Source organism: Gymnodraco acuticeps, unplaced genomic scaffold, assembly GCF_902827175.1.
Source record: "Gymnodraco acuticeps unplaced genomic scaffold, fGymAcu1.1, whole genome shotgun sequence".
Classification (NCBI taxonomy): domain Eukaryota; kingdom Metazoa; phylum Chordata; class Actinopteri; order Perciformes; family Bathydraconidae; genus Gymnodraco; species Gymnodraco acuticeps.
Window position 1 is genome coordinate 1,586,452 of NW_022992344.1, and position 27,982 is coordinate 1,614,433.

Here is a 27,982-nt window from a genome sequence, read left to right on the forward strand (position 1 = left end):
TCATTTTATTTCTATGTGATGACAATACAGGAATTATTCATTGTTTTTTATTTTGTATATGCCTGCAGTTTTTTGTGACTAGATCAATTATCCAAGAATACAACCATATGCAATCCCCCAATGAGTCTATATTGTGCAAAATACAAGTGTTGATTATCTGAAAGAGTTAGATGTACCCACTACAACTCAGCATCTGAAATGTATAATATAGAAAATATCCAGAATTGAATAAAATATTGTAATGTTTTAAAACTACATTTGTTTTTCATTTTATTTTTACGCTAAAGGCATTCTATCTCATTTTTATATTTTGGATATTCGCAGTTTTTAAAGGATTTTGTTACTATATTTTTTATGACATAGCCAGTCTTCCAAGAATCATCGTTACATGGCCAAGAGAACAATCAGCATAATTCGTAGCCTTATAAATCAAGATGTAATAGTTGATATATCAAATACATATCAGAGAATGCGATCTGCAGTTTCAGAGAGACCTGCAGATGGCGCCAAAGGGTGCAGCAGAGAACCTCATTTGAATAAAGCTGGTAACACAAATCTGTGATTTCATGGCTCCAACACTGTCTCTCTCTGATTAATATATTTTCTTTCTGTTGATGAAAAATCCTATTTTTTATTATCCCTTGTGGAGCTCCATTTGAGAGCAAGAGGACACATTTATAGATGTGTTTTATTACACAAAGAAAGTCTACTAAGATGTAAAAAAGGTAATGAACCTCAGTATCAGAACCTTTATTTTATAGGCTAAAATGAAGGGATTTGGAAACTGTTTAATAATAATAATAATAATAGCTTGGATTTATATAGCGCCTTTTATGAGACCCAAGGTTGCTTTACAAAGAAGAACAGGAGTAGGAACAAACATAACAAAACAAATCATTTATAACAGGTACTTTTAGAAATATTCTGTAAATAGAAATCACGGTCATGCTTATATATAAATGTCATGGTACTTTACATGATTGTAAGGAAATTGCCATTTTCTTTTAACATGTAGGCCTACAGTATTTCTTCAATATGTTATAAATAACCAGATAAAAGAAAACAATTAAAATAAAAGCAATAGTCAGGATTTCAATTACTCTGCCTTCCTAAGATATGTAAGTAATGTGTCTGTTAGAGGAAATTGCTAAAGAAAATGGTTTGACTGTAAATGAAGCCTTGAAAACCAGAAATTTGACAATGTATGCTGCTGTATTAAATAAAACATGGACAGAAACTGAGTTATTCACAATTAAATATACAGAAAACATCAAGACAATAGCGAATGTGTATTAACTTTTTATTTGTACAGGCTTACTTTGAGAGCAGTTGACCTTTCCCTCTCAAAACCGAAAGTGAAAACTGATTCACATTCACATACTTAGATAAGCTCTGGCTGTCCCATGATTTACTGGAACTGAGAGGGTGCTTTCCAGCAGCCTGCCATAACAAATAAACAGTGTAACATCATCAAAGAGCATATTATATAGGCAAACAAAGCTAGCTAGATAGCCTTTCATTTTCTTTTAACATTTTGATTTCTTCTTACACAATTATTCTATAGTATGATTAAGGCATGTTTAAGGCACTGTATATATCTGATTATGACCGACCCTTATGATGAATACAGGTTGCTTGTAAATTGTATTATCTTGGAGAAAAAAAAACATGAATCAGCTGATGATAATAAACAGTAGTAGCTGTAAGGCAGTGTTAGATGTAAGACATTAGTCCTCTACATGGTTGTGTCACTTGAATGTGATCATATATTCAGGGTAAGCCTGGGCGTCGTGGAAGATGACGAACATGGTGGTGTTGGCCATTTTGTCCACCATACTGTCGTACTTCTGTAGGGACACGATGCCGCTTTTGGCCGGTGGGGCTATCATGTCTTTCTTTCCGGGGGTGAAGTCCCCCGTCAGAACTCGACACAGGTACATGCACTTCTCCCCGTTTGCATTCGGCTTGGAGTAGGTGTCCTTGGCAGAGTATATAGCATCGACAGCAAAGTATGTGCCATTGCCAAAACAAGCAGCTGAAAAATAATGCAGAAAGATTTCAAATGAATATCAGAATGAGAATCAGAAATATTTATTTATGTAATTAATTTGTTTCTACAAAAATAATTCTTTTTTTTCCATTTTATATTTATGTGATGATAATAAAGGATTGTATATTGTTTTTATTTTGTATATGTCTGCAGTTTTTTGTGACTAGGCCAATTATCCAAGCATCATCATATATGGCTAATACTGTACAACCATCTGCAATCCCCCAATGAGTCTCTATATTTATATATGTGCAAAATACAAGGGTTGATTATCAGAAAGAGTTAGATGTACCCACTACAACTCAGAATCGGAAATGTTTAATACAAAAAAAGATCTTTATTTATTATATAATATTTATAAAATATAATATAAAATATAATTTGTAATGGTTTGAGTTTCTGTATTTTTTGTGACAAAGCCAGTCTTCCAAGAACCATCGTCATATGGCCAAGAGAACCATCTGCATAATTGTTAGCCTTATAAATCAAGATGTAATAGTTGATATATCAAATACATATCAGATAAATGTCAGAATGAGAATCAGAAATATGTATTATTTATATTAATTTTATACTGAGGCAAATTGGCTTTTGTGACAGTTGCCCCATTCACATTGAATATTTTGGAAAATGTATTGATTGCTATTTTCTACATTACACCCATATTAATACGCCCATGTTACACCCATATTTCCTCGTAATTACACTGTTATTACAACCATAATACACTGTTATTAGACCCATATTAAACATTAATACACCCATATTAGACCAATGTTACACCATTATTACACCTGTATTCGCTCAGTCAGTCGGGGCTTAGACTGTGAGCCGTAGGGTCGCCGGTTCAAGTCCCCGACCAGACCTAAAATATGGAGTGTGGACTTCTACTTGGAGAGGTCCCAGTTCACCTCCTGCCCTGCCGTGGTGCCCTTGAGCAAGGCACCGGACATCCCCCTTCCCCCCCACTCCCATTGCTCCCCGGGCGCTGTACAATAGCTGCCCACTAGGGATGTGCATCTCCATCACTGAGGCCGATGCGATGCGCATCTCGATATGTTGCCACGATACGATACATTAACGATACATTTGAAACACTAGGCGATGCAATACGATTCACCCCTGTTGCGATACAGTTCGATACGATTTGATTCAACATTATGCGATTTGGTGCGATACGATGCGATTCAACACGATGCAAAAATAATGATACTTCAATATGGTACGACAGAGGATTTTTGTTTAATTCCTTATATACAGCAAATCATACATTAAAGGAATGCTCCACTCATTAGATAATTAATCAAAACTTCAGTATTTAGTGAAACATTATGTTTAAACCATACCCTGATGAAATCAGCGATATTCCCCGGTAAATAATAATTTTATAGCTCTTTTTTATCAAAACCTGTATATTCCGTCAGGCCGCTGCCATTTTGCCCATTTTCAGTAGTCACGTGATGGTCGTGACGTCATCCATGCGTTCACTTTGTAAACACCATATACAGTCTATGGTAAACACACGAAAACATGGCGAAGTTTTGAGCAATATGAAGAGATTGGAAGGGGGAATTCAGCCATACAGGTTCGAGCCTACTTAGTACTACTTAGTAGATACAATGATTTTGATTACTAGATATGTATGCATGTAGTACCACCCTTGCTAGCGATTCCCTCTCTAGTTTAGCATACTCAGCCTCGTTGTCCCTGGCCCTAGAACCACGATTTTATGGGGCCGGAAAAACTGGGGGAAAATACCCACTAGCCGGTACTACGCTATATGGAAAGGCCACCAAAAACTGGCCTGGCCTGGACGATAAAGGACGTTTAAACGGGGCTACCCGCTGCAATGGAAATGCGCCATAACATACCTTATTCTTACTCCGAGCACTACTTCTGGTCCTCCGTCGCTTCACACTTGCAGAGGGCGATTTCTCAACTGGCCGAACTGGTGTCCTGGTCGGTGATGACACCAGAAAGACCGATGGTACTGCATCTCCATTAAGTAATGGTTGTTCAATAAATCCCATGTTAAGTTTTATCATACTCTCAGAGTAGTCGTCCGGAAACTTGAAATGTTCGCTGCATACATGCGCCTGTGGATCTTTCGGTTCGGGCCGGCCACATTTCGCTAGCCACTGCCTCCGAACGTACTTCCTACGCTTACCTTTTGGCAACAGATGGAACCGAGCATTCCGTGGATTGTTCCTATCAGAATTGTGGCAATGTTTCGCGATACAATGAGGCATATTTGAAGAGAGTAACTACAGTAAATAACATGAACATCAACGTGTCCTCGAAACCAAACGCATGGTTTACGTCACGTCCGGTAAAATGGCGCCGCCCACAGTGTTGATGTTATTTCGGTAATTAATCAGTTTAAAATCACTGATAATGTCATCGGATTTTAAAAAAAAAGAGAGAGACTGGCAGAGACTGATCTGTTTTATCGGATGATCAAAAAAATTAAATGAGTGTCATGAGCATACCATTCCTTTAATAAAAAAAGTGCTTTACATATTTGGTACTGCACATCCCATCATGCCGTTTATCTTTTACCTTTAAAAGCTCTCCAGAGTACAATTGTATAACACCTCACAGTTAAACAATGTAAGGATGTATTGCTCATGATTAACAATGTGAAAATAACAGCTACCATAGTGCAATGCCCATACAGCTGCCAGCCTGATGTGCTTAACACTCATTCATAGGCTAACTCACCAGTGAGCAGAAAGCAGTGGGTTCTATATGAACAATAAAGAATACAAATAACCTTTCACAAACAGGTATTTCATAACTGCTTACAGTAAGGAAGACATTTACATTATTATTGGCCGTCACAGGCTGCTGTAAACTAAACACCACTCTCTCTGACAGAACACCTCACTGAGTGATTTAACTCATATGTCTAACTTTCAGGTTTCTCTTTTCAGCCGCAGACCCCATGTCGCCTCTTTATGTACGTCGCTAAGTTCCTCGTACTACTTGTGTACTTTAAAGCGGCTCGGCATCGTTAACAATTTGCGAGCGATTTTTCAAGTTGACCGTCTGTAGTATATAGTCCATCCATCCATCCATCTTCTCCCGCTTATCCGTGGTCAGGTCGCGGGGGTAGCAGTTCCAGCAGAGAGCCCCAAACTTTCTTTTCCCTGGCGACATCAACCAGCTCTGACTGGGGGATCCCAAGGCGCTCCCAGGCCAGCGAAGAGATATAATCCCTCCACCTGGTCCTAGGTCTACCCCTTGGTCTCTTCCCAGCTGGACGTGCCTGGAACACCTCCCTAGGGAGGCGCCCAGGTGGCATCCTAACTAGGTGCCCGAACCACCTCAACTGGCTCCTTTCGACGCGAAGGAGGAGCGGCTCAACTCCGAGTCCCTCCCTGATGACCGAACTTCTCACCTTATCCCTAAGGGAGACACCAGCCACCCTGCGGAGAAAACCCATCTCGGCCGCTTGTATCCGCGATCTCGTTCTTTCGGTCATGACCCATCCTTCATGACCATAGGTGAGGGTAGGAACGAAAATGGCCCGGGTAGACAGAGAGCTTTGCCTTCTGGCTCAGCTCCCTTTTCGTCACAACGGTGCGGTAAAGCGACTGCAGTACCGCTCCCACTGCTCCGATTCTCCGGCCCATCTCACGCTCCATTGTTCCCTCACTCGAGAACAAGACCCCGAGATACTTGAACTCCTTCACTTGGGGTAAGGACTCATTCCCTACTTGAAGTAGTATATAGTGCCGCGCACATATACCATCAGGACGTTACTGATGGGGTGCGGCTGCGGAGTGATACTGTGTGTATGCAAGCCCGCATCTAGGACGGATCTATGTATCATGGCTGTTAAGTAATAAAGATACCTCATACAAAGGTCTACGGATACCTTATTACTCTCCATGACCTGCGGTCAACTATATAGCATAAAGGACTATTACACCGTCTTTCTTGAACAATCCGAAGTGTTGCCAAACGTTTGATTTGTAGGTTTCGGTGCGCTGTGTTTCTCTTTCTCCTCAACTTCCGTGTGTGTTGATAACTGAGACTCTCGACCTCCGTAGTGGAAAAGCAAATATCAAAGATCGTCTCTGCTGAGCGTTGACAAGATGAGGGAATTGTATATGAATGAATCGGTTTTTTACCGATGCAAAGACACTACGCAATCGATGCATCGCGAGTTCAACCCGGTTCAACCCAAACTGTAGCCGATGTGCACTCTTTCAACCGGTGCACTCGCATCTTGAACGTTTATGCCGGTGCACCGATGCGAATCGGTGAATCTTAACATCTCTACTACCCACTGCTCCTAGTACTAGACTCCTGGTGCTAGGATGGGTTAAAAGCAGAGAACATATTTCACTGTGTGTGCTGTGTGCTCTGCATGTGTGACCATTAAAAGAGGGTTTCATCCCTCTCAATTCTATTCTATTCTATTACACCCATATCATACCCATGTTACACCCCTGTTATACCGTTATTGCACCTATATGCACTGTTTTTAGACCCATATTAAACCAATATTACACTGTTATTACAACCATTTTAAACATGGACACAGCCTTTCAAATGACTGTATCCCAAAGGATACAGAAACCATTTAAGGGTTAAAATTGAATAAAATAAAAGATAAATAATCAAGAAAAAAAGCGACTTTGAGGATTTAGAAAAGCGCTATATAAATGAAATGTTAAATAAATCGTTTTGGTGGTAAGACTACCAATGCAAAGGAATGGGATGTGTCACACAGGAAGTGAGTAAGCGATATCCTGTATTTTTAAACTTCTCACCGTTCTTTCCTGCGTAGCTCCTGTTGAAGCCGTGTTCGTTGATGATGGCCGCGGTGGCCTCACAGGTGCCGTGGAAGAGGCGTCTCTCGTTATGCTGATGCTGGTTTCTCTGCTCCATCACACGCTTCAGGATCTGCAGGCTCTTCCACAGCCCAGGGTTCTGGATCCTCTCAATCTGAGAGAAGGGGAAAGTACATTCCTGAGTGTCTGAGTTTGTGCCTACTACATGAACTGCTGTTCCTGTATAATATAAATATGTATACATTTGATTAATCCAAAAAATGCAATAATGAATAATTAAACTATTTTATATATTTGATAAAATACAAAAACATTTCATGTTGTTTGAATTATTTGTATTTTGTATTTAATATTTTTATTAAAAACAACACAATACAAATAAACTGTAAATGTTCACTGATATTTTTTCTAATAAAATATTTTGAGACATTTTGTTCATATACAACTCCCAAAACATTTTAAAATCTGAAACATGTATGGCAGCCATTACATTCTAGTGTCTGTTGAATTCCAACACGGAGAAATGTTGTCAGTAGTTTAGAATATAATGTTTTATTTTTCATTTGACTTAATACCTATAAATAGTAAAACCAGAGAAACTGATAATGCTACACTTTTGTTTTTAGTCTAAAATATATACATAACATTTATAAAATGGATAGACATAATTTACAGATGTCCCATAATGACTGGTAAAGGGATGGTGTTAATATGACAGATTATCCATTATATACAGAGCATGTTAAATGTAGTGTACCTTAACAATGTTCTGTGGGCATGTGGCCTGGAACAGATTGAGGACTTCAGTGTGCTCTGGGCTCCCCGCAACAATGGGGACGGCCAGACTGGAGGAGCCGGCTGGCATTGCATCCCAGCCCACAGGAATGTCGTCCTCTTCGGGAAATATTTAACAATTTAAGTTTTTTTTTTAAATTTGACATAAGAAACATGACCTGTTAAAAATGTTATTTACACAACTTTGAGAGTAAATATTTACAAAGCATGTTATTTTTATACTCCATAATGTACATATATGCCAAAACTACCACTACAGAAAACTGCATAGCTTTTTATTTTTTTTCCTACAGTTTTCTTTTTAATTTTGATATAGTTTTTCCATATTTGAATTGTAATTTTATTCTATACAGATGTATTTGTTTAAACTCAGATATATTGAACATATTTTAATGTCATTTTCTATATTGTAATTTCAATTTCATTCGATAACATTTAATTTTTTTTATTTCAGGTAGATTGTACATATTTTGATACATTTTTGCATATTTACATTTTATAGAGCTATTTTGATTCAGATATACTGTACATATTTGTATATATTTTTTACATATTTTAATTGTCATTTTGTTATATCCTTTTGTTTATTGTTTATTTCCTTTTGATTCAGATATATTATAATTTTCTGGTTTACTTTTTTTGCACTTGCTTTTATTTAGAGATGTAGTTTATCCTACTAAGTTTATGTTATATACTTATACGTCAAAGCAAATTCCCAGTATGTGAAATCCTACTGGGCAATAAACTAGATTCTGATTATGAACGTACAGTAGCATGCTAAATCTGAGAATTATTTGTCTTACCTACTGTAACTCAAATCTGGTTTGAATGTAGCCTACTTTATTTTGGTTTCCTAATAAGGAAAACTATTCTACAGTGTTGTGGATGTGAGACGGCTCTACTTATCAGACTACATGAGTGAATACCTTTGAGTTTGTCAATTCGCTTTATCTGGAGGGTGTTTCCCCGGTTATCAGTAGCCGGTCCTTTTGGCATGGTGACTGTGTACTCTTGACCCTGCACTTTAACTTTCACATTTAGCTGCTTCTTGGTCATTGCTTGCTCAAGTTTGAAGTTGTTAATTGAATCAAAGCTTTGAAACTGAAGCCCTGGCTGCTGGAACTGCCAGTCTGCCACTGCGGCCACCAGCTCCGAATTATTCTTCAGCTCCTCCTCGTTTTTCGCGGACTTCAGCATCTCATTGATCTCATGGTTGGCTTTGAGCACGTCCTTGCTCAACCCCTCAATGGTCAGCGAGGCTTGGGCCTGCTGGCCATCGAACCTTATCGACACGCCCCTGGTCTTTTGGATGACAACAATGCGCTGGCGGTCTGCTATGGAGAGACTAAGGATTGCGCTGTCATTAATGCAAACGTTTTCTTGTTCTTTGGATATCAGGTCTGTGAAACTCTGTTTGGCCAAGTCTACTTTAGCCTGGGACTCGCCGCAGATGTGGAAGGAAACAGAGTCCACTTTCACCGACTCAATGACAAAATCCTCTTCGTTCTGTGGCTTGTCATCACTTCCAGAAGTAAAGATTGCTGATAAAACACAAGCTCTACATTAGGATTTAACATTTAGGAAGTCATTATGGATTAAAGAATATGAACACCAACATGTTTCTCTTGACTGTACTTACATGTGAACCATTTGGACAACCAACTTTTGTCTTTCGGTTCAGTGGCTGCTCTATGGTGCATACTGTTGTAGAACTCTTTCAGCATGGCTGGCTGGAAAATAACTATCCGGACTGTCTTCAGGGGGCCATTAGTGTTTTGGCTTAACACCTCAATGACCGCATCCAACATGGCATCCGCCACCTGCCTTTCCTTTACATTGCCTTGACCTAAATGATACAACATAAGTCACTGACTTTCGTCAAACTTTTGTGTCATACAGCAGACAATACCAAAAAGAAAACCTGTAATTTCCCTAGTGCGAACCCTTCAACCAAGGTGAGTTTGAGGTTATATATCAAGACATCACAAACGATTAGCACCACATCTTGCTAATAATTCTCACCTGTGCCAATGGCAGGGAATGAGACAGAAGTGTATGAGCCTGTAACACACATTTGGAGCGCATCTTTCACAACCTTGTTGATTGTAACTGGGTCCGCCTTTCCAACCAGGTGGAGGATTTTCTTACTCTTGAGGTTCCCTGGCTGGGTTATTATCATGCCTGTGTTGGGCTTGGCACCTAAAGGGGAAGACAGTGGAGACCGTTTTGGAGCAGACTTCCGTTATGAACACAGAATTGGCATAATGATTGACTCTTAATTAATGTTTATACAGTACCAAGGAGTGTCAACTCTGTTTAAATGCTTCCTTACCAAGGTCTTGGCATTCTGCTTCAACAGCCTGACCAGCTGCATCCAAAATTGCCTTTGATACTCCTAGAGGAAAAAGATCAAAACAACTGTCATATATCGTGGGTTGTCTGTCATGCATGTAAAGGGAGGGGTGCACAAAGGGGTGTTCATTCGACAACCTCACCACTACATGTCACTATATCCTACACATTGGTCCTCACAGGTATCATACCTTCAAACACCTACTTCAAATACATTATATCTAAAACAATCTAAAATTATTATTTTACATTATGAAAACATATCACTTCTGGCTATCATTTACCGGACTTAAGAGAGAAATTGTCATTTGAGGAGTTGACAATGACATCAGTGGTCTCCTTGGTGATGTCTCCCGTGACAGCCTGTATAACCACATTTCCCATTTTAGTCTCGTACATTCCGGAGCTCGAGACAACTTTTGAGAAGGGACCTTGAAGCAGCAAACACAAATGAAGAATTAAGAGTGATGCAAAAGCCTTTTAGGCCAATATTTTTGTTAAAAGACCAAAACTTTAGTTTATCCATCTAAGTATTTTACAGATTCAGCTATATATAAAGTATATGATAAAATATTTGTTTTTGTTGGGGCTCATTCTATAGCGGTGTTGTTGTTTAGAAAACTGTTTATGTCTTACTCATTCCAAAACACAGCATTACAGTGTATATGCACATTAGAATGCTGCAACCATTTTGCCTACCTGTACTTTGTGGGGAATTTGTTGGCACCGGACCTCCTGTTGCACTGGGGAACTTCTTGGCGAATTCATCGCTAAAAGCCTGAAGACATAAATATAGTTACGAAATACTCACAAATATCTTCACCAAATTCTTAAAATCATAATGAAATCAAACCAATTACTTTGTTTTGGTTTATAATTTGGTACATTGAGGTACTACAGTACAAATGTGTTCTTCTTTCCGTACCTTGATAGTCTCTGCATCTAGTGGGTAAAGGATGATCATGACCTTCTTCAGGTGCTTAGGTTGTTTCTTACTGCTAAATTGGTCGATTGTGTCCAACAAGGTTGAGGCTACAAGGTCCTTTGGGAAACCCAGATTTCCAGTGCCAATGGCGGGGAAGGATATGGAGGTCAGACCCATCTCCTCAGCCTTGGCCAAGCACTCCGTGAAAATGACGCTCAAGGTCTAGAAGGCAAGGTGCAAGAGAAATTAGCAAGATATACAAGATAAGATGGAACTTTATCCCCGTGGGGAAATTCAGGCGTTCACTGCAGCAACAGGGTCAGAGTGAGAAACAGGATTCACACAAGGTAAAAAAATAAATAAAAATAATAATAGTTTACATATCAACCCTATTAGAAGAAATGTACCCCAAAATGTACATGATGTAACCCTTTACCTTATCAGCTCCATTGCCCCAAGGAGGAGTAACAGCATGAAAGACCTTTTTGCTCTTCAGCTCGCAGCCATCGGTAATAATGACCTCTCCGAATGTTCCATTCTTGGTTATTGCATTTACCAATACTTGAAGTTGTGGTCCAGCCACACCAAAGATGGCATTTGAAACTGCCCCTTTGTTCAGTGAAAGATCTTCAAACACAGTGTTCACAGTCACCTCCGTCTAAGAATTGGTTAACACAATGATTAGAGTTGCATGTTATTTATTTGAAAACATCAACAACTTCATTTTTTAGATAATAGAACATTTAATCACAATAGTCAGTCAAAACATAATCAGGCAAGTCCTATAAGAACAGATGTAATCAAAGGGTTGCTCTAAAGCTAGAGGAAAAGGTAAATAGTTAAAGCTGCAAAAATGTTAATTCCTTAAAGTAATTGTTTGCTCTTATTCAAGGATAAAAAGTTGACATTACCGTGGCATTTTCGATATTTCCCTTAGTAAGAGTGATGTCCAAGCCCTCTTTGGTCTGCACTTGTCCCAAGCAGTTTGGGTCCAATACAACAGATCCAGCTTGTTTCACAGGGGAAGAATATTTTTTGGTAGGGAGAGGTTGTTGAGAAGAACTGACACTATGATTTCCAAACCTTTGTTGGACCGCTGCCACCATAGCCTGAACAGTACTGTTGTCATTGTTCACCAAATGGATCCTCTCCAAGGTGTTGTCACCATACTTGTCGTTACAGTACTCCCTCACAGCTTTGACGATGGTGGACGCACACACATCGAGAGGAAAGCCTTGGTTTCTGCTGATGGCAGGCAGAGCCACAGAGATGCAGCCGTGCTTTTCAGCCAGTTCCAAACTTCCTTTGACAGCTCTTTTCAACTGCGCCAAAGACTTCTGGGGATTAGCTTTATCATACGTGGGGCCCACTGTATGGATTACTTTTTGGCAGCAAAGCTGCCCCCCTGCACCAGTTATCACACAGTCTCCGGGCATGAGCTGTGTATTGAAGGACATTATTTTGTCACACTCATCCTGAAACTGAGGGCCAGCAGCTTTAAGAAGTGCTCCTGCAAGACCTCCTTTGTGTTTCAAGTTCGAATTAGAAGGATTTACAACTGCGTGCACTGGGTAGCTGCACATGTCTGCCTTGGAAACAGCTATTTCTACTCCATCAGCGGTCTGCATTTGAAACACAGGCTTTGGCACTTGTCTTTGGGCAAGGTCGACCTGTCCAACACTAGTCTCATCAACCAGCTGGACCAGGCAGCCAGTTTGACTTGAAAGGGAGTAAACAAACATAGTTTCTTTGTCCTTGAATAACTTTTTCACTCCAGGCATGGGGACTTGTAAACTTTCAAAGCACACAGAAGAGACCAGGTGTTGAACCAAAGTCATGCACTCTGCAACATTTGCTCTAGAACCACTTAGACAGATGGCCTCTTTTCTGTAAGACACCACCACCTTCTCTTTGAATTGCTCGAACCAAGAGGTGTCAAGTTTTTTGATGTACTCAACTATGACATTGGGCTTGACAACAACTGTTTCTTCAACTTGAGCATTCTGCTTCAGGAAGTCATCAAGTTCACTGCTAACTCTCTCGACAGTATCCTTTTTGCCAGACACCACCACTTGTTGAGGGGTACAGTTGATTCCAATGCTCATGCATGACTTATTGTCTGCATTCTCTAATTGACTGACCAGGTTCTGCCACTCTGGCTTTTCAAGGACATTACTGTCTTCAACATCAATGTAATGAGAAATAAGCAGCCTCCCCAAATGGTCTTCAGCATCATTCAGATCTCTTTCGGATCCAGCAAGGAGCTGCATACTGATTGTATTCATCTCAAATGCTGCATTGATTCCATTGGATGTGAGGAGCTCATTCGTTAGCTCCTCTTGTTGTCCGTCTTTTAACAAGTCAAGCACAAAGTTATCTATTTTTAAATTCTGTCGCTTTAAGGCAAGCATTGCGTCATATATGACTTTGCTTGCTGCCAAAATCTCCTCACTTAAGCCAGTTACCGTCAAATGCGGACTCCCTTTCTTGAAAGACATGTTGAGTTCTGGGTAAATTTGTAGCACCTGGACCTCAAGACCAGTTAGACACAGGATGTGGTAAATTGACTGTGACACATTAATCTCTTGAGTCACGCTAAATGTCTCCCTATTCACTCTTTTGGCAATCTTGTTTACCACATCACTAAGAGTTGGCTCTAGTCTGTTGACATCAACCATAAGACCAACCACTGACAAGATACCAATTGCTTTATCAGGCACTACAACCAGATCTTCATTAAGTAGCAATTGTCTGATCGTCTCCTCAGACTCTTCCCATACCTTCAAATCTGTCGGAAGCTTTAGGGCTTTGATTTTCGACAGAGCTTGTGCGAAGGATGACTCAACAGTATCTCTCCACTCTTTGACAATGGCTTTGGCATCTTTTTCTTGTAGTAATGAGGTTTGAGGGCTCAAACACACAGTAGAGTGGTCGAGGTTCACGTTGCAAAAGTCTTTTGCCAACTGAATACGAATTGTCTCTGCTGCAGACTGATTATGATTTAGGTACCTCCAGACAGCGTCGGCAATGGGTTCAGAGACAGCTTCAGGGAGTTTAAGAGAAGGCTTATCTTTCCCATAGAGGGCTCTTCCCAAAGAGTTATAGAAAGGAAAAACTCTCATCTCTTTCCCCTTGATGTGATGCGTCTTCTTCATGATTTTCTGAACAGCTATGGGGAAATAAATAGGATCAAACATTACACTGCCAATTTGCATAGTTTTCATATGAAAAGGTATCTCATGTCAAAGTAAAATGTGTTGTGTACCGTAAATGCCCTACCTTTATGGTCTTCAAAGGTGATGGTGGCAGACTGTTCTGCTTCATTAAGCACAACATTTTCCACACTTGCACCTGCATTCTCGAAATAAAGGCGAAGGAAATCGTCTCCAAAATGATGTGTGTCATCGACTAACACTTGCTTTGTAACTTCAAGAGGCCGAACTGAAAGTCCTTTCTTTGCAAACCTCTTGTTTTGAGGGCAGCTTGTCACAAAATCAGTGTTCTCTGTGAGATAAAGATAAAATCATTAAGGTAGTTTTACTACAAAGGCAATTACGCTCTCATAATATAACCAAAAAAACAAATGTCTCTCTGTGCTTTCTAAGGGAAAACACAAAACCTCAATTTGTACAACCAACACACAACAAACGTTGTTGTTGGTGACCACAAGTAGTGCTGTGGGGCAGTTTTTGTATGGGTGGGTCCACATATTATTTGTATCTCAAGCATATGCAACAGGAAACGTATGCATTAACTAGTACCAGCAGGTGACAGAATACACAACCCTGCTAATGTTTTCACACTAAGCCACTGGCTGTTATATCCAACTATCAACAATGTGACAACAAAGGCAGGAGATAGCAAGATTGCTAGCCTTCAAACATGAATGTAACCATGGGTTTAAATGTTTCAAAAGTTTGGTTGGCAAATATTCAGGACACATATCCAGGTTACAAGGATTCCTGCAACAATTTGGGCTGAAATGAAATGAAACTAATAGTCACTCAAGGTACGTTTAACATAAATTAACTGCGATAATTAAATAAGAAGTTAAGCAATTAGTCAGGTTCTAGGTCCCGATCGTTAAACGTGTATTCTGGAATAATCATCTGGCAGATGTGTTTTTTTTGCTTTCAAACAGCAGGAATGTTATATTGTTATTATATTGTTATATTGTTATCTCTGCTTTAATGGAACTTTTTGAAACTATTAACACATAGACACATACATTCAATAAGTACCTTTTCCACTCTGGAAAGTCACCACAGCAGAGGCGAGGTCAGGAAAGACTTCCAAAGTGAATCTTGGAAAGGCAGATGTAGGGTCAGGAATATCCTTCAATACATACTCGACCAGCATCTCCAGGTACTCTGTCTCCAACATCTCTGGAACATTCCCTAAAACAGTCGAAGTGGAGCACTCTTCATCTACTGTCTCATCTGCTCCGACGTTTGCCTCTGTTTGAACTTCAACTGCAGGTATGTGTTCATTGGTGCTCGATGGTATGTTGATCCCAGCATCATCAGCTATTAATGAAACATGAACGTTAGGTGGCTAAACACACAATTCTTATTCAGAATCAGAATACCTTTATTAGTCCCACAGAGGGGACATTTACATTGATTGATCATTTAACTTAACTTGAAAATCAACATGAAGGAGGGAAGACAGGAAGGAATGCGTGTGTAATCAAAGTGTTTCCACTCATTTGATTTATTTAGGCCACCACCAAAAAAGATTTCCCCACAACTTACAAATATTAAATCTAAAATTATAAATATTCATTTTATTTGTATTTGTTCATTTAACATTTTAAATGTATTCTTAGATGAGTGCAACATTCATTGTACATCCACCTGCTCTCCACTTATGACAGGTGCCAGCCTGATAATAATATTTTGCTCATCAATGTTAATAATACTAAAAAATATCTGAATAGGTGTTTAGCCTTTCCTTAACATAATATGCAAAATTCAGTGCAGTACCTGAGCCTTTGCATGACTATGTCATATTTTCTCCCAGGAGTTGTGTTCATCTGATAACACTGACGTGAATGGAGGGGAGTGGCTTAGCAGCCATTTTAGATTAATCATAAAAAGCACATATGGAGAAGTATGCAGATAGTTGAGTTCTTCAATGTATGAATATAAATCATGATGTCCGTTTGCTCACAGAGTATTGCACTGATAAATACATGGTTCGCTGATATCATTTGCAGCTCTGTGGCTGTTAAAGTACAAGTATTAGTGTAATTGTTTCACTTCATAGCCCACTAATACCTGATATAATTCAACTTAAAACTTACAAAAAATTCTGGTCTGGTGTTGCTGACCTGAAAGTGTATCTAACATTTGAAATGTGATGTTCTCAATGAAAAAAAAAAAACAGACTTACAAAACTGATTTAGGAAAAATGCTGAAGTAAAGACTTTTCATGTTTCTGCTTTATGTGGCAGTCATGCAAAGATATGCCATCACCATTGAGCATGTGAAATTGTAATTATTGATCTTACAGATTACTATTTAGAGCATATTTCTTTCTGAGTTGGGAAATGCCTTGCTGTTTTCACCTCAATTTCAATGATGGATAGTGCTTCTTATTTCAGATCAAAATATCAGATGGTAGTATTTAAATACTGATTATCTACAGTATTTTAAATTAACTGACATTAGTGTGTGAGAGTTAAATGTAAAGACAAGAGCACCCACACCCACTTTTTTAATCATACAACAATATTTTTTTTAATTAACACCTGTTATTTTTCCATTTAACATGCCATAGTGCTGCTTACATGTAAACTAACATGCTTTTTCTAACATAAATAAAGTAGTTAGTTAACTACTTTAATTATCCGGTTTTAATTAAGTTTATTAATATACCTGTTCTTATTTCTAAAAAAGGGTCAACGTAACTGTGTCAGTATTTTATTATTAATAAAAATAACGACTTTGACTTTGTTATAACGTTTACCATGGCATCTTCTGAGATGGTTGTCTTGCCATGAAAATAAATGATAACTCTATACTACATGAGATGATGAGTGTGATTGTCATCATACCAGTTGCAAAAAAAACATGCCCACATGACAACAACGACTTCAGATCAGTGGCTTTGACCTCAATAGTTATGAAGTCACTAGAACGGATTATTGTAGGGAACTTGCGAACTGAGGTGCAACACCTCTTGGACCCCTACCAGTTTGCGTACAGCGATGGTAGAGGTACAGATGATGCTCTGACCTCTACAACTCACTTTATTCTAAAACACCTGGAAAATCCTTTAGCTTATGCTAGATTAATGTTCATGGACTTTAGCTCAGCTTTTAATACTATTCTTCCCCAAATGATGTTAAAAAAGCTCAAACAGATGGATGTGAACCCTTACTTAATCAGATGGTATCACTCCTTCCTAACTGAAAGACAGCAGCAGGTGAAAGTAAACTCGACCCTCTCTGACACACAGGTCATAAGCACAGGGGCACCACAAGGCTGCGTTAGCTCTCCTCTTCTCTTCACACTCTACACAAATGAGTGTAGGAGTCAGCACACACACAACCACATTATAAAGTTTTCTGATGACACAGCCATACTTAGTCTACTGACTAGAGACTCAGACATTTCTATTTATAAACTTGAGATTGAAGAGGTCGTGAAGTGGTGTGAGGCGCACAACCTGGTGTTAAATGTTTAAAAAACTAAGGAAATGATCTTTGACCCCAAGTCAGTAGGTGATCACAGCCCCATCCTTATCAACAGGGAGGGAGTTGAGCAGGTTTCACGTTTTAAATATTTGGGGATTTATTTTGATGCTCAGTTAGGCTGGGCCCATCAGGTGGATCAGGTATGCTCAAAGATAAGCCAGCGCCTGCATTTTCTGCGTCGGCTCAGGGTTCATGGTGTGGATACATGCATCATGTTAATGTTCTATAGGGCAGCAATTGAGTCTATTATTCGTTATGGCATCACAACATGGTTTGGTAACTTGTCAGTTAAATCTAAATCACAACTCCAGAGCTTGATAAAAAGGGCTGGAAAAATAATTGGCATGCTTCCACCATCCTCTCTTCAGGAGATATTTGAGGAGATGGTGAGAAAGAGAGTTTGAGTTGCTGAAGGTATAGATTACCAAACTGTAAATTGAACAGGCATAAGTTTTCCTTTGTTCCGCTGTCAATCAAGCTGCTGAACAGTCAGAAACAATTGTGATTATGCTGTGTTAGGAGTTGTTGGGAGGTGCAATGTTTACAGTGTAGTTTGTGCAATCGAGAAGGTTAAATAGGGGAAGTGCATTATGTGTAAATAGGTATGGACACAATAGGGATATGTGCAATTTGACGGACACTATGCATAGGTGCAATAGGGAAAGTGCAATATTGATTTATGTATGAATACAGTAGGGAAGATGCAATATTTGATTTATGTATAAATACAATAGGGAAAGTGCAATTTGATTATGTATGTGCAATAGGGAAAGTGCTGTACCTGTATGTTTCTTGTTTGTTTCTTTGCCATGTGATATGTGATCTCTGTTCTGTATCTATAACTGATTGACCTGAATGTTTTATGTGTATTATCTCGATGCCCAAGACAAATTTCTCCTAAGGGAGACAATAAAGCTCTATCTTATCTTATTGTGTGATTGCGCAAGAAGCAATCACATATCAAAAAGTAAGTACATGCCATTATTCTTATCATGTTATTTCATCTGACAAAAAGTCACAGTTGCAGAGTAGGACATATTATTTTTTTATGAACACTTACAGTTCTGGTCGAGTTCTTCAGATGGAGCACCCTGCATAGAATACAAAACATTTGTCACACCTAGACATCCCATAAAACCAGTTTCACTTGTCACAGTGCCCTAAATGTCAGCTAGTTTGAAAATAATCCAGTCAGACAATTATGGTTATCAGTATGTGTCAAGGTCCTCCTGACTATAATAGGTTTAAGATTATTCACATGACTTCAAGTAAGATAGATCTTTTACAGTAAGACACTTACAGTGACTATACTCAGAGACGATTAGAGGCATACATGCAGCTTGAATGTAGTACATTAAGGTCTCATTTCAAATGAAACCACAATAACATTATTTTAAAAAATGTGCACACGTACCTTTGTTGTTTGGTCATCTGGCAATCGAACAGTCATCTTCACCACACCTTTCTCTAAATTGATCTGATGGGTCTCTTTCTTCAAAACCTTTTGCCGGTCTGTGAGAAAATAATTACAATAATAATGATAGTAGTTATAGGGTTAGGAGGGTGACTTTAAAAATCAGTTGCTAATAACTAGTTACTTGTAACAAAATGTTTTATCAGTTACATAATCTAAGTAACACAGTATAAAAGTAATGTAACCTGATTACTTTCCGTTACTTTTGGATTACCTCTACATGAAATGCAAAGTAAATCAATACAAAAGTAAATAAATAACAATAAGATGTTTTTTTACTTAAGTGTATTATGTAAAACAACAGAATAATGTGTCATCTTAGATTAAGGCAAGGCCTACAGAATACTGTAGTTTACAAATGCTGTTTTAGTTACTAATTCAAAGTAAAAACAGTTTTTCTGTTTAATAAATCGGGTGTCCCTCGCTGCATTCAAAAACTAAATATAAGAAAAAGTGCCTAAAATTAAACCAAAAAGAACATTCAGACAGTAGCCGACGTCTACCTTTAATATATATAATTATTTAAAACGTTTTCTAACATTGTTATCATCCCCATGTTTTAAAATAATGTACAAGTAATCCGATTACATCCGTTTATATGTAACTATAAGGGAATACAGTTATCTTTGTTTTGGATCCTCTATACGTAATCTCAGACATCTAAAGACAAAAGTAGGCGACAGTAAACTCGGGTCTAGTTTATCGGGCCACACTTACCCTCTTCTAGGCGGAAGCGTATCACCGCTGTCTTGCTGCCATTATTATACTCAATTTCACAGTCGCCGCCGTTTTTCTTACTTCCGAAGTATTTAGCTAACTTTAATTTAAGTCTCAGTAGGTTGTTTTCTTCGAGCTCGACGAGCAGAGCATACGAATATTCGTCCGCCATGGCTGGTGGCTGAACAGCCTGTAAACTGCTTTACTTTCAGTTTTGTTTCTCAGGAAATGGGACTTTTCCCTCCCCTCGACGCTGTTGTCGAATGTAGCCTTGGAGTGTCGACGCATAATAGCTGCAGCTAACGAAAGGATAGACGGTGTTCATGTAAAATAACCGTCACATTAAACTATTAAAACACTTGGCTAACATCCCGAGACGCAGTTAGGGGAGATCCGCACCCTGTCTCACTCTTTCACTTTCTGCTTTTCGTCGCTACTTTCCAGTGTGTTGGGTGAGTAAACGAACATATCAGCTCAAAATGCACGTTATTTATGTTTTTAAATTTGCTGAATTACATATCAACGTTGAAATACATGTTAGACTTAAACTATTATGGATCTAAAAGTAGCACAACTCAATTGTCTTCGTGTTCTCGCGCCAGGTAGCTCGCGCTCATGCCCGTTGTAGGCTATAGCAACTGAGATAAAAAAAAAAAACAACATGGCGAATTATTTTCAAATATAAGTCTATTAACACTTGAATATGTGTATTTCACACCTTATAGTAGCGCAGTGATGATTTAAGTATACTTGACTTTTAAGTGTGCAGGGCAACGCACAGTTATTAAGGAATAATCAGTCAACAGAGGGGAATATATTTTGCTTTTTTATTTTAGTTTCCACATGTTAACCAGAGGTGGAAGACGTACTCAGATCTTGTACTTTAATCTAGTACTACTGTGTAAAAGTCCAACAATCAAAATGTTACTTAAGTACAAAGTGTTAGCATCAGATTAGACTTGAAGTACCACAAGTAAAAGCTCTCATTATAGGCCCAATCCAGAATACTATAGTATATGTTTTGATAATAGTTATTGATGCATTAAAGTGTTATCAACGCTGATAAAGGTGCAGCTAGTTAATTAATGACTTTGTATTTGTATACTGCAGGGTAGCTTGGGAATTTACTCCAGGTATAACTAAAGGTGTTAAATACAAGTAGTGGAGTAAAAGTACACCATTTACCTATTGAATTATTCTGGGGTAGATGTATAAATTAGCAACAAATTGAAATACTCTCGTAAAGTACTATTCTAAATTCAGCTCATGGCTTTATGATTGACAATTGAGTGATACTCTTGTACTAAGACACTCTCTCTGGCTCCATCTACTGGAGAGAAGGGAAAACAGCATTAATGATTGTTAAGAAAACAAGTACATGATGGGTCATTGTTGTATTACACTGCCTGTAGTAGGCCGGCCCTATTGAATTCATTTGCGTATTAACTTTTTAAATACTATAATAATAATAATAATACATGGTATTTATAGCACTTTTTTAAGTTCTTATAAATGCTTTATATTACAAGACTTACATGCATTCAATACTGTGGACATACACACAGATATTATATTATAAGTTCACAAAACTTGGATACACTTCACGTCAGTGTGTTCCTGGTGCTGTTTTAATAGATGTAAAGCTATAACAAGCGGTATGGGGACTTATGTGGCTGTGATTTAATGTACAATCCAGTCACTGCCCTTACTTTTATTTATGAAACTATCCCTTCTGTCATATTACTTGCATATCCACCTCAATGTTATTTATTGAGCATATGAAGACATTTTCAGTTAAATTCATGTTTATTGTCTTGATTCACTTAAAATAAAGCTGCACAATTATCCACAAGTTATCAAATGCGCAATATCCAAATTGCAGTAAACACTTTATTTCGTAAAGGCAACATTTGTGGATATATTAATCTGAATTGAAAATGATGGTGCTGCATCATTTCCCAGCCTACAAACGGTATACTACAGACTTAATACAAATCCCTTGTTTGATACAGAGCCATCTCATTACATTGCATGGTGTCATTTGTTAGACGTTTTTATCCAAAGCGACTTACATTACACATTACATTCAGTACTGTGGGCAATCCCCACAGGAGCAATTTGGGGTGAAGTGTCTTGCCCAGGGACACAACGACATGCTGACTGCAGTGGGACCCAAACTTGCTATCCCCTGATTCGAAGTCCAGCACACTATCCACTGAGCCACAGCCTGCCTGTATTAAATAATCGTAATTAGTTATTGTTTGGCAATATTTGGGTTATCAGGTTCATGCATGCGGTCTGAGGTTATCTAGGTATTGTTTGTATCAAATATATTTACCAACACTGGTGTTCTAATAACATTTAATCAAACGTTGTTTTTTCTGTATCCAGTTTAGAAACCATGGAGAAATTAAATATTCCTCTTCACGGGCCTTCCCTCAACATTGTGAGACGGTGTGGACCTGCTCTGAGAGAGGTCCTCCGGAGTAAATTTGGATGTGAGGCCACCATCGAAGGAGTGGATTTTGAAAGCGATGTGAGCGTTGGACAGCTGAGGCGATCACCTGTGGACCCGGTGAAAAAGTATTCTTTTCTGCTGCGTGGAGGTGTTGAGTTGTCTGTGTGGAAGGCTGATCTCACCACTTTCAAGGTGGATGCTGTGGTGAATGCTGCGAATGAGCTTCTTAACCATGGCGGCGGCCTTGCTTATGCTCTGTCCATTGCCGGTGGTTCTCAAATCCAAAAAGAGAGTGAGAATTACATCAACAAATATGGCCACTTGGGAACGGGAGAAGCAATTGCCTTGGATGCTGGTTGTCTACCATGCAAGAAGATAATTCATGCTGTGGGCCCTTGCCTAACAAAACACCCCTCTAGGGCTGATGTTAGTGGGGCTAAAGGGAAGTTGGAGATGGCCATAGAGAGCATCCTCCACCAAGTTGAGAAACACCATCTGCAGTCTGTTGCCATTCCAGCTATAAGCTCTGGACTGTTCAACTTCCCCCTGCCAGAATGTGCAGACACCATCGTGGCAGCTGTGAAACGCTACTATGAAAGCTCTCAATCTCATCTTCCTCAAGAGATCCGCCTTGCGAACCACGATGATATCACTGTCAGTGAAATGGAGAGGGCCTGCCTTCAATTGTTAGGCCCCAGCTCCAGCCCAAGCTCCAGCAAAGGTGCGACCAGATCTCAAACACCTGACGTCCAGATTGGAAAGGTCCATCTGACACTGAAAAAGGGTAAAATTGAGGAACAGCTGGTAAGAATCTCTAATGACCTTTATTATTAGATTTATTTTACTGCTGCTAATCACCCCACATTCAAAACTAAACCATATGACTTTACTCAAAATGTTTAAAGCTACAGAAACTACATGCGGTGGTGGTGAAACATGTTTGAATGTTATGTTATTCTCTCACATTTAAGAAATCACATTAAAGTGGCATTTCTTTTACAAACCGCCATCTTGTACCAACTTTGTTTTCCCAGACGGACGTCATCGTAAACACTACATCACTAGAACGAGACTTGAAGATTGGGGAAATCTCCAATGCTTTATTGCTGAAAGCTGGTAATCAAATGCAAAATGAAATATATAAAGTCTCTTTTACTGGTCGTTTACTCATCACGAACTCCTACAACCTGAAATGTAAAAAGGTGTTTCATACCGTTTGTCTTGAGAAATGGAGATCCCAACACAACACAACACCACAGAAGGTACAGTGAGTTTAACTGATATGGGGCATTTCAGTTAAGAGATAATTTTTTTAGATCATGAAAAGATTGAAGTCCTAAAGAAAGTCATTGATATGTATTAAAGTGTTAAAGTTGTACTGTAATAGAAGCATTAATGTGTCTGTGATTCATTCATTACAGGTTCTTTACGATTCAGTAACTGACTGCTTAAAGAACGCAGCGAATAACGGATACAAGTCAATCGCCTTTCCTGCCATCGGCACCGGAAACCTCGGCTTTGATAAAAAAGAAGTTGCTGCGATCATGGCAAATGCAGTGGTCGACTTCGCCCCCTACTGCCCAACGGAGATTGATGTTATGTTCATCATATATCCGTCTGACGATCAGACATATAAGGTTGTAAATTGCAAAGATGCTTTCACGATAGTAGAATAATTATGCTGTATCGGCCCTGTGGGTACACACTACAGTTATTAATACAAACCAAACTTTTAAACAACAAAAAAGGACAGAGCAATAAGGAAAGTTAGAAACAGTAAAGCAGTTTCGATGTTGTATAAAGCTGCTGTTTCCTTATTGAAGCACCATGTAATATCTCTGTTAGGTGGAATGTGGTTTTGCATTCACTGTGATGTGAGACACTCCTGTTAAGAATTGTTGACTGGGTTTGTCTGGTCACGCAAGTTTGGTTTCCAACACTCTTATCCAGTTTGGAGAGAAAGACAGAAGTTAAGGAAAGGAAGTTAAGCATGCTGTGGACCTTAAAGAAAGGCCCATCAAAAGAAATATGTTAGTTATTGTATCCAAACCAACCAAAGTCACACAGAAACTAATCACGGCAGTGGTAGACCAGCAACTTCCATTTTTCTCCTTGTAAAGTGACTGTTTTTGTCAACGGAGTCTGGTGGCTTTGAAGCATGGATATAGCAACTTTCAGTCAACGTATAGCATTGAACATATTCTTAATAAAAGTAACACTTGATCTGATTAGGATTTTTTGAGGTGGGCCTTTTCGTTGGTGTCTAAAACATATTTTACCGCGGCCTTCGTCCACAGCAGTACATGTATTAACTTCATTAGCTTTTGTAACTCCAGTACAAACATACATACAAAACACAATCTACTTAAGTTAAACACTTACTATGATAAGGTACCTCCATCATAATATTACAGAATGCATACTATTATTTGTATTAATGAACTTCTCTTTTTAGGCTTTTGAGGATCAAATGGTAACTCTCCGGCAAAGAGCACCTCGTCCACAGGGTAATACAACAATTCAGTCATCATTTCATGTACACAGAGATCAATTATGATACCCTTGTAGTGACGTCCATATGATACTGTATGTGTTAAATGCAGATGTTGAAGTCGATAGAAACCTGTAAAGTGCAGCTAATGTAAACAATAGTGGGAATGCATGTTTACCCATCCTGTATTGCGATAATAAAAACGATTGTGATTCTAATTTGCAGAAACCGGTGCAATGATGTATTCTTCACTGAAATATGAGCACAGAAATGACTCCCACAGCAGCAGAGCACCCACCCCACAGATCACTCTGGGTGGCCCCTCTGAAGAGCCAATGCTCGAGGCTAAACGATGGCTCAGCGGCCTTTTCTACAAGTCCTATAGCCTTGTCAATATCAGCAACAACTTCATCCAGCACTTCGGCGAGCGAGAACATCTGCAGCTATACCGTCTAATGGAAAAAGGCGTTGTTATTGAGGAGTTGTTTGAGGGAGGTCATGCTCGCATAAGCGTAATGGGGAATTCAAGTGAGGATGCCGTAGTGGCCGGGTTTCAGGTGGAGGCCATGCTCTGCAACGTCCAGGAGGAGTTTGTCAGGGATGAAGAGGATGCCATGTGTGAGGCTTTGGGCGAAAAGAGAGTGGACTTTGAAAGAAAGAAAGTTGATTCCTCGAGCAACAGATTATCTGCCTTCAAAAAGGAAGGGCTGTGGATTGTGAAGGTAATAAATAAATATAACAATAATATATATCTCTTCAGCTTGTGTTAACCACAGTCTTTATTTCAGGCATCTAAACCAAATCAACTTTATAAACTGTTCATTTGGAAGTGCTCTCTTCCGCTTTAGGACTCATTCCTGCACAACTACATTATGTTGATGTCACTATTAGATTTGAATGTCTTTACATAAATAAATCATGCACCAGTCAGTTTTAAAGCTGTCATATTCTCTTATCTTAAATCACTCATCAAGCAGTGACATTTTTATTTATTTGTTCAGGTGGACAAAGTGGTAAACCCTTCATTGAAGAGCATTTATGACCAGAAGGCAACACAGCTACGCTGCTCAACTCAAAAAATGTTCCAACTCATCCCTGCACAATTCTGTGAGATGGTTTGCAAAATTGGATTCCATGCAGAGTACGCACCACCTGGCGGTAGGATATCCCTTTTTAAATAGCCTTTTATTATACAAAATTATTTATGTTTGGTTGACGTACAAGGTCTTGAATGGTACATACAGAAATGATACAGAACACTCAATCTAGAAAGGAAGTACAACAACATTTTGAAAAGTGCACTTAGTGGAGTGCAGATCTCTGCCAGGCCTGTCTCTGTCCACTCCCAAACAAAGCAGAGTTGAATCTCACTCAAGTGTCCCGATTGAGGCACTCATCGTATAGTGTCTAACTTAAGTGAGAATAAAAGGTGGGTGATCAGGATTCAAGGACATGTTTTTGTCATTCTGCAACACAGGGTTGCAAAGAGGTATTTAAACAAACAGACATTTATTTATTTATTTATTTAGGCTTAAAATTTAGATCAAAGAGGTATTTAAACAAACAGACATTTATTTATTTAGGCTTAAAATTAGATCAAACTTCTTGAAATCAATGTGTGAATTTGAAGGGCTGTTTTACCACATACATTTGATTTATTGCTGACTTTAAGTTGCAATGACACACCGCAACCACAAGAGGTCCTTGAGCTAACAGTCATGAATATGCACAAACAAATGAAAGTCTTATCGGTCCAGTAGTACATGAGATCAGACTCGCCCAAAAACATGATCTCCCAAAAGACTCTAAAGATAAGATACATTTATAAACAATACAATTAATGATGTTGTATCTTCCTCTGCATACAGAGGCAGCGTACGGAGAGGGAATCTACTTTGCGGGCACGGTGAAGAAGGCCATGGAGGTCTGGAAGGAGCAGGAGCATCCAAAGGAGGAGTATCTGTACTTCGTGGAAGCCGAGGTGCTGACAGGAATATCGACCCGTGGGACACCTGGCCTCATCCTGCCTCCTCCTGTGAGGGAAGATCCTCTTCTTCTGCACGACAGCGTGAGCGGAGGACCTGATGTCTCCGTCATCTTTAGTGGTTATCAAGCTCTGCCCACGTACATCATCACCTGTAAGAGGTACTGAAGGGGTTTCTGTAGTCTATCTGCCAGCTCAAACAGTCCTGTTGTGAAACCGGAAATGTTTAGTTCCCAAAGTCAGAAATGTAAAGTACGGGTCCTCCGCACATAGAACTGCCGGATGCTAACTTCAATATGTTGGGCAATTTGCACAAATAGCATATGCAGACAACAGCTGAAAAATGGCTTGGCTGATTTAGACAATTTTGGTGTGGTTTAGAGGTTATTGAGAATGTTGAAACTATTTTTAAGATTTAAAATGGCTGTTTTGAATCCCCAAAAACTTTTAAATATACCTAAAATGTATCGAATATTGGCACTTCCTAGTTAAAACTACCATTTTTTTCATCCTGAAAATGTCAAAAATCTATTCAACATCCTCAATAACCCCCTAAACAACTCCAAAATTGTCCAAATCGTCCGAGCCATTTTTTTGCTATTGGTTGCATATGCTTATTAATGCAAAGCACCCGTACTATACATTTCTACCAATTCAACTTTGAGGTACTCAAGATTTCCGGGTTCATAATGCTGGCAAGTACACTACCACCGTGTCAAATGGAACAAATAATAAAATGCTTCCAGTTTGGACGTTCCTTTTTCTAAAGCAAGCCTAAGTGCATTCTTGATGAATGAATTTCCTGTTAGAAGTTAATGGCTGTTTGCATTACTTATCAGCTAAATCCTTAGTATCAAGTTAATTTTTTCATTAGGTTTGTCTGTCACTGAGCGATTAAGATATATTTAGCAGCACTATCACTCAATCAGAGATTGTCTTTTTAAAATTGCACAGCGAAAGTATATTTCTTTTTGATCAGTCATTTGTTTAGTGGAGCTATATATCCAAACACATGTACCAGTGATTGACATACGCATTTATTCTGGAAGGAGAGGGAATAATAATGTAACACTGAATATAACAGGTGAAAAGCTTTGGCTACAAATTCATGATTTTAAATGTTAAACAATAACATGGGAATTGTTGCTGGTGTGTTGGAGCACATGGGGTAGCTGATGAAAAGTTCCTGGTTGTGATTCAAATATTAAACAATGTTTCATTTACCTGTATTCTT

The 27,982-nt window shown here is 38.9% G+C and overlaps 2 protein-coding genes across 2 annotated transcripts; one reads left to right on the plus strand and one right to left on the minus strand.

Annotated features, from left to right (window-relative positions):
* Nucleotides 1–1,283: 1,283 nt before the first annotated feature.
* On the minus strand, nt 1,284–20,104 carry parp14rs1 (poly(ADP-ribose) polymerase family member 14-related sequence 1). The gene is made up of 17 exons (XM_034208742.1): nt 19,816–20,104; nt 19,039–19,136; nt 18,685–18,715; nt 15,166–15,450; nt 14,204–14,428; nt 11,836–14,093; nt 11,361–11,582; nt 10,925–11,146; nt 10,699–10,777; nt 10,284–10,430; nt 9,980–10,042; nt 9,670–9,846; nt 9,287–9,493; nt 8,574–9,188; nt 7,610–7,746; nt 6,832–7,006; nt 1,284–2,035 (listed from the first exon to the last, which is right to left on the minus strand). Exons 1-17 carry the CDS (start codon nt 19,985–19,987, stop codon nt 1,749–1,751), a joined length of 5,400 nt encoding a protein of 1,799 aa, XP_034064633.1. The 5' UTR covers nt 19,988–20,104; the 3' UTR covers nt 1,284–1,748.
* On the plus strand, nt 19,997–27,971 carry parp9 (poly(ADP-ribose) polymerase family member 9). The gene is made up of 8 exons (XM_034208750.1): nt 19,997–20,267; nt 22,207–23,077; nt 23,308–23,535; nt 23,695–23,910; nt 24,729–24,780; nt 24,990–25,486; nt 25,766–25,922; nt 26,633–27,971. Exons 2-8 carry the CDS (start codon nt 22,217–22,219, stop codon nt 26,914–26,916), a joined length of 2,295 nt encoding a protein of 764 aa, XP_034064641.1. The 5' UTR covers nt 19,997–20,267; nt 22,207–22,216; the 3' UTR covers nt 26,917–27,971.
* Nucleotides 27,972–27,982: the final 11 nt, after the last annotated feature.

Bases quoted from the DNA above. Each gene is read 5' to 3' on its own strand.
- parp14rs1 (XM_034208742.1), bottom strand. From the start codon at position 19,987: ATGGCGGACGAATATTCGTATGCTCTGCTCGTCGAGCTCGAAGAAAAC. The intron at 19,137-19,815 runs GTAAGTGTGGCC...ATTTTCTCACAG, and splicing joins ACGCTTCCGCCTAGAAGAGG to ACCGGCAAAAGGTTTTGAAG. The intron at 11,147-11,360 runs GTAAAGGGTTAC...CTTGCCTTCTAG, and splicing joins GGGGCAATGGAGCTGATAAG to ACCTTGAGCGTCATTTTCAC.
- parp9 (XM_034208750.1), top strand. From the start codon at position 22,217: ATGGAGAAATTAAATATTCCTCTTCACGGGCCTTCCCTCAACATTGTG. The intron at 24,781-24,989 runs GTAATACAACAA...TCTAATTTGCAG, and splicing joins AAGAGCACCTCGTCCACAGG to AAACCGGTGCAATGATGTAT. The intron at 25,487-25,765 runs GTAATAAATAAA...TTATTTGTTCAG, and splicing joins AAGGGCTGTGGATTGTGAAG to GTGGACAAAGTGGTAAACCC.